Source organism: Hylobates moloch, unplaced genomic scaffold (genome assembly GCF_009828535.3).
Source record: "Hylobates moloch isolate HMO894 unplaced genomic scaffold, HMol_V3 SCAFFOLD_1, whole genome shotgun sequence".
Taxonomy (NCBI): domain Eukaryota; kingdom Metazoa; phylum Chordata; class Mammalia; order Primates; family Hylobatidae; genus Hylobates; species Hylobates moloch.
In genome coordinates this window covers 62942338-62949462 of record NW_026652276.1, presented here as the reverse complement: position 1 = coordinate 62949462, position 7125 = coordinate 62942338, and the positions used below count along the sequence as shown (strand labels likewise).

At 36.2% G+C, this 7125-nt stretch overlaps 1 protein-coding gene across 10 annotated transcripts in view; it reads right to left on the bottom strand.

The window, feature by feature from the left end:
* Positions 1–4928: 4928 nt before the first annotated feature.
* The window catches only part of ZNF385B (zinc finger protein 385B), a 427950-nt gene continuing 425753 nt past the window's right edge, over positions 4929–7125 (bottom strand). For all 10 annotated transcript variants that reach the window (XM_032755256.2, XM_032755253.2, XM_032755254.2 and 7 more), the window contains one exon: positions 4929–6416. In XM_032755256.2, coding sequence (XP_032611147.1) covers positions 6198–6416 — 219 coding nt within the window. In that variant the 3' untranslated portion in view covers positions 4929–6197. The remainder of the gene's footprint in view (positions 6417–7125) is intronic.

Below are 7125 nucleotides of genomic sequence, written 5' to 3'. Positions count from 1 at the left end.
AACATGATGATTGATACATACGAGCAACCAACCATCCTTCCAGAAAAGTTGAAGCAATTTTCATTACTACTAACAGTGTATGGATATGTCTATTTCCCTACCCTCTTTAATACCAGGTTTAAAAAAATTAGAAAATTTATTTGTTAATATGCTAGATCAAAAACATGTTGATTTCATTCATATTACTTCAGTAAGGAGAAACATCTTTTCCTATTAGGCATTTGTGCATATTTTATCTTTTTTGGTTTGCCTTTTTGTCTGGTTTTCTATTAGATAATTTCTTTTTTGAAAGAGTTCACCTACCCCATTTTATGAGTTCTCTGTATACGAATATGAACCTTTATATGTCATATGGATTGTAAATATTTTCCCTAGTTTGTTTTGTATGTTTAAATGCTCTTTATAGTCTTTTAAGTTTTTTACATCAGTGTTTTTACACAGTGTTTTACAAGTTTTTACATCAGTGATGAGTTTTTTATTTTACATAACAGAAGTTGTGATTTTTTTTACAATGTAAGGAAGTTTTTTATTTTTTAAAACTTGAGATTATGTTTTTCTTATGTGGAATATAAAATATAAAATTCAAACATTCTTGTGATAAGCAAACATTTTGCATTTACTTTGGCTCTGTTATCTTATTACTTCAATTTGGATTATACCTTTGAGACTAGGAGCACAAACATACAATTGATGAATGTGCTATTTCTTCTTTACAGATAAATTTTTCTCTGAGTCTAGGTCACCACTAAAGACTTAAAATTGGCTAATTTGACATAAAAAAGAATGAAATCATGTTCTTTGCAGCAACATCGGTACAGCTGGAGGGCGTTATCCTAAGTGAAATAACGCAGAAACAGAAAATCAAATTCTGCATATTTTCACTTGGGAGCTAAACGATGAATACACATGGACATAAAAGATGGAAACACCAGGCACTGGGGACTCCATAAGTGGGGAAGAAGGGAAGAGGGGGAAGTTGAAAAACTGCCTATTGGGTCCTGTGTTCATTAGAAACCCAAACCCCAGCATCATGCCATATATATATATGTATGGTTATATATATGTTATATACAGTTATATATATAATGTTATATATGTGTTTTATATATATATAACAAACCTACACATGTATCCACTGAACCTATAATAAAATAAATAAATGCAAGGTAGCAAAAGGTTGGCTAATTTGAGAGAATCTTACAATTTACAAATTTAAAATAAGAAAAATTATTTGACTTATCCATTTACTATGCAAATTTATATAGCATGTGATAATGTACAAAAAACATTCTCATATGTTTAGTTATATGTGCTTCTTAGAATCACCCTGTGAGTTGAATACTATTATATCTATTTTATATATGTGAAAAACTGAGGCTTTGGGGAAACAACATACAATATTTTTCTGACTTAAGATCACTGAACTAATAATGTGTGTATGACATGATCAGGATTTGAATTCAGGTCTTTGCAAATTATGTATTTTTCTTATTCATTTCTGCTATATCCTAATTTTACTTTTTCACTATAATAAAAATAAACAGCAGATGCTTAATGTCAAGCTTGTCCAATTATCTGTTAAGTGACTTCTTAAAATGAAAAATATGACATGAAGATATTTTCACTGCACCTACAGAAGGAATTCTAACGACTAGAGGTTTTATGCATTTTGAGCACTTAGCTAGGAGTAGAAGAATATATCAGTCATTCTGGCTTTAGAAATGTTAGCCAAAGACATAAACGCAATTACCAAGTCACACTCCATAGCTGCTGAGAACCTGCAATGACAAGTCCTTGATGAATTCCCCTATGGAGCTAATTACATGGAGGAGGGAAGGGAGGCAAACATAGCATCCCCTGTGGAATTTGCTCTCGCCCTGCACAGCTTCTCCTCAACCCACTACGGTACTAGAAACTAGTATTTTCCAAAGAGACATGTCGCCTCTGACATCAAGGGCCATCATATTAACAAAACAAGGATCAGATGGAAGAAACACTGTTAAGAAAGGCCAGAATCCACACAGACCTGCCGAGGTGGAACGAAATCCTTCACCCTGTCACCCGAAGATGCCTGTGCTTATCTATGGTGTATATTCCTTGAGGCTAACTTAATCTTTATCCATCAAACAGCTCCCGACATCTCTTTCCTCCCCACATTTCTTCTCCCTGATGGCACCCCAGGCAGTGGGTGCCCATTTTCCAAAAGATCCCCAAATTCAATCTCCTTGGTCAGTCTCTTTAGGCTCCCTTTGGGAGTCTGCACAACAGGAGTTCCACCTGATGCTCTGTCAGGTCTTTCTCCTTTGTTTGTTCATTTTTCCAGTGGGAGTTTTCTTGGTTCTCTTTCCCAGTGACATTGAATGCAGTATAGTTTTTCTGTGTTTTGTTTTAAACACTGAGAGAAAAATTCGACATAACCCTATCTATTTCTGCTCTGAAAAGCCAGAATTCATTTAGGGTAGAAAAGAAAATCAAGGGTGCTGTGGATGGTGAATAAGACAAATTGAAATTTTGTTTTTTCCTTTTAGAATAGTTTAATTTTGATAAACAGGTATCATTGTAGCTTTAAGTAAGAGGCATCTGCAGTTACATTTTCCCCCTTGCTGGTCCTATGCAAAGTCAATATATCACTGACTTTTACTTCACGCAAGTTCCTTCCTCTGCCTATTTGTGAGTATATATTACAATGTGCCTTTAAAAAACTCATTATTTTGTTTTTAATACTCAAGAGGTTGTTTCTCTGCTAAAGCATCATGGTTCTTGAGATGCGGAGAAATCCTCCTGAGAAAAAGGTTGCCACATTTAGCAAATAAAAATATAGTATGCCCACTTAAATTTGACTTTTAGATAAACAATAAATAATCTTCTAGCATAAGTAGCTCCCAAATATTGCATGTGTATTTATGAAACATACTTCTGCAATGTGCAATATTGTACTAAAAATTATTTAAAATATTACACCAAACAATTTTTCATTGTTTATCTGAAATTCAAATTTAGCTGGATAGTTTATGTTTTATCTGGCAACCCTACCTGAGACCAGTTTTCCGATTCTACGGAAACCAGAACTAGACCGTGTCAGAGGAAGGAGTATGTTTTTTAACTTTCACAATAAGTGAAGTAGAGTGGCACTCTTTTCTCATTAGAAATAGCATAAGAAGAGGTGTTAGTTCAAATACGTATATCCTTTCCAGGGTTGACCCACACTAGCACTTCAGAATCAGGGTAGATGATGAGATATATGTGTTTAATCGTGTTTTATAAATAATTGCTTGAAGCTACTCATGGCTTCTTTTGAAAGCGTTCATTTTAATTAACTGGCATTCTTTTGTATTTCTTCCCTGAGGTAATTTTAACAAATCTTAACTCTATAAATCTAATCAGTAATTTCCTGAGTCTATTTAAATACTGCCATTTACAAATTTTTGAGGATTGCAGTAAGCTTTAATGAAATGTAGGATAATGAAAGGTAAACAAAATATCATGGCCATTGAAGTCCCTAAAAATAAAAATAAAAAGTACTCCGAAGTGTTAAATGGAAACACAATTCCTTCAGGGCCTGCTGTCTATAAATCACAACTGAAGGTCCAACCAAGGTTAAGTGTAACTAGTATTGTTAGACTTCAAATGAGTCCTATTTTTTAAAAATGCCAAATTCTGAATATCAAACTGAAATCTTACTAGAGTCTGAAAGAAACCTGATTATAAGACTAAAATATTAAGGTCAACAATTTTCAGTTGGATAAACTCAAAGAGGAAGTCACAGCTACACTGCCACCTACTGGCCGTACATTTTTTAGAAATGAGAATCTAAGTCCCACTCTAATTCTCATTTTTAAAAACTGACAGGGTTTGCATGTAGGGTGGGGAGAAACAGGACCTGTAATGGTTTTGTAGCCACTCCCCTCCAAATTCTATAACAGTGTGGTAGATTAAAGATGGTGGCAAACTCTTTCTCTTCTTTACATTGGGAAACGATGTCTAATTTTTTTCCCCTTGCATCTGAATTGGTCTTAGTGACTTGCATGATGAGTGGAATGCAACAGAAGATGTGCTGGAAGTTTCAACACTACTTCTTAAGAAGGCTTTGATTTTTACCCAGGACTCTTAAAATGTTCTCTCTGCTACTATGTAACTACCTGCTACAACAAGGAGGATGCTGGGGAGGCCACATGGAGGTCCTTTGGTAGATGGTTTCAGTAAGGCTCAACCTTCCAGTCATTTTTGACTGGGCAGACATATGAGTGAAGTCATCCTGGGCCCTCCAGCCCAGCCCACCTGAGAGCCGAATACTAACAAAAGTACTCTATTGATGCCACTGGGAAGAGAAGAACAGCCCAGCCAAACCCTGCTGGAATTCTTGACCCATGAAATTCTGATATAACTAGTTATCAAATGGCTATTATTTTAAGCTACTAAGTTTTAGAGCAGTCTTGTAAGCAGCAATAATTTACCAGAACAAACAGTGATATATTGATCTTTATATTTAAAAGCAACAGAATGAGGTGGAAGAAAAGAAGGATGTGCTGACTGGAGAAGGCAAAGGAGGAGAAGTGGGATAAAATTCTCTGAAAAGAGATCATAAATGACCTGGACACCAATAAAAGTTGAACTAGAGATTTAGAGGACCCACAATAAGTTAAAAAAAAATCCAAGTCCAAAGTTTTTTGCAGGCTGCTACTGTGATTTTGGGTAACTCAACAACTTTGGCCCAACTTCTTAGAGATTCAGAGAGAAAATGGCAGTAAAATTTCACCTCATGCAGATGCTGTGAACAGTAATGAATAAACACGACAGATAAATGTGCTGCAAACAAGAGCTAAAAATGCTATGTAAGAAGCAATCTTTGCACCTACTAAAAATCTTTCATCAGATGATTTCAAATTGGAGGTGTCTCAGGAGAAAAAAACATTGAAAATACAAACAGATTTTATTTTTTGTACTTTTATTGAAAAGGTACATTTAAAAAAATACACAGACATTTTACCATTTACAGGTTGCAGATATAGATGCTCTAAAAGAGTCCACTCTATTTTGTTGTTTTATGATAACTCTTGCCCCTGATATCACAAACATTCCAGTCTTGTTGATATCGGCTTAGAAAGGGGGGCATGGGAGCATGACCTGCAATATATTCAGTGAACAGAAAGACAAATTGTTCAATTATAAATTTTTTTATCTTCTGTACATTATTGCATTAGGGAGCCACAAAATTGTGTAGCATCATTACAAATGAAAACACGTTAAAAATGAAGAAGATACTTATATAGAAATACATGGATTCATTGTCTTCTTGCAGAATGCACAAGAGGTGCAAAAATGTGCAATTTAGGAAGCTCTTTTTCTGTTTGTATACATTTGCTTAGCAACACAAACCAGTGAGGAAGCTACAAAATAAGTTAAACAAAAATAGCAAACAGGTAGTAATTATAGCTATGTTATATGGCTTTCTATTTCATTTAAATATCTCCAAATAAAATGTGAAATAAAGAAAATACATTATTTTATCTTTTGTTCTCTTGAAGAGAAAATTCAAAGCTACTTTGCTTCCTAACATTTACACAGCAACTAAAAATGTTTAATTCAGACAAGAGATACAGATCTAGTACTACACAGGATACAACAGTACTTGGGTCGAAACAGTACACAATCCCTGTCAACAACAGTACACCAAAAAGAGAACTTTGTGATCCGTTGGTAAGATAGTATCCACAAGTAAGCATTTGTGTTCATTGATTTTTGTTCCACACTAGAATACACCCAGTTGGATACCAGAGTTATTTACAGACATCTGAGGAAGATCCTAGTTTTCAAGTCTGTCAGGAAAATATTCCATATTGTTTTAAGCCAGATCATACCCATGGAAAAATAGAGAATGATTTTCTTTCTTTTTCTTTCTGACCAATACATGTTCAAGAAATCAAATATCTGAGATACACAAATTGAACGGGGTAGGGTGGGGAAGGAAATAGGGAGATAAAGCCTATGCTGCTCAGATTCCTAAATTATAGGAGCAGTCTCTAAAAGCCCTCATGAATCTAGTGATGTGTTTCTCTTTGGAATTGGGGAGCTGGGTGGTGGGCTGCATTTTGTGGGTGAATGGGGGTACTGCAACACAAACTGCTTAAATTGCTGAATCCTTGTGGCTTTCTTTCTCAACTTCCTACTGGCCTCAAACGTCTTGGGGTTTGCAGACGTTAGTACGGAGCAAAGAGGATGGAGGCAGGAGTGGCGCGGATGGGCCCATGCCCAGGCCTCAGAAGAGCTGGAGGAATGGCTGGAGCCTGGAAGAGTGAGGCGGAGGGCCGGGGTGGGAGTGACAGCGCAGAGGACACGGCTGCTGCCGCTGCGAGAGGTGAGGACAGGAAGGCTGGGGCCAAAGGCTTCATCATATCTTTCTGGAATGCAAGTTTTGCCTAAGGGAGGGAGAAAACCAGGAATGGGGTGGAGATACTGTTTTTGAATAAGAGCACCACAAGCATCTTTTCATAAGTAAAACACCAACATTAAGAAGTCTTAAATTTTGAAAATCTTCACTCTCAGAAGTCAAGAAATGATTATTTTCACAATGCTGGTTTCAGTGGCTCATGGCATAGCTTTCTTTTATTTGGTCCTCTTTGCTCCTGTGTGCTAGGGCACAGGGAAAGGCCTCAGTAAATTCTAAAGCTATTTTATGCTGCTGCTCACCAGGAAAAAAAACATGCCCAGAAGTTTCCTGCTTAGATGATGAAGTTCAATTCAAAATTCAGGCTTGTCTTAAACCATGATGAGACCTAGAGAGTTTTGTTTTGTTTTTTGAGAATATGTGTGATCCTTCCCTTCTCTTAGATAAGCTGCACTGAGGTTAGGTAATGAGTTCAGGACTTTAGGGACCCTGAAGAGTCAAGAAAACAGTCAGTTCACACCTCTCTCACTGGCTACTTAATGAGTATTCCTTGAAAAATCACAGCTAAATCAAATTTCTGTTGTTGAGAATGACTGTAAGTGGGTAGAAACTCTCTATTTAACGTAATGCCAGGATGGAATCCTCCTGTGAAGAAATCAATCCTTAATTTCTCTCTCTTGCAATCAGGAGGAACATTGCAAGCTGGATTTGCTTAATGCAGGTAACACCTGCCTGCAGCA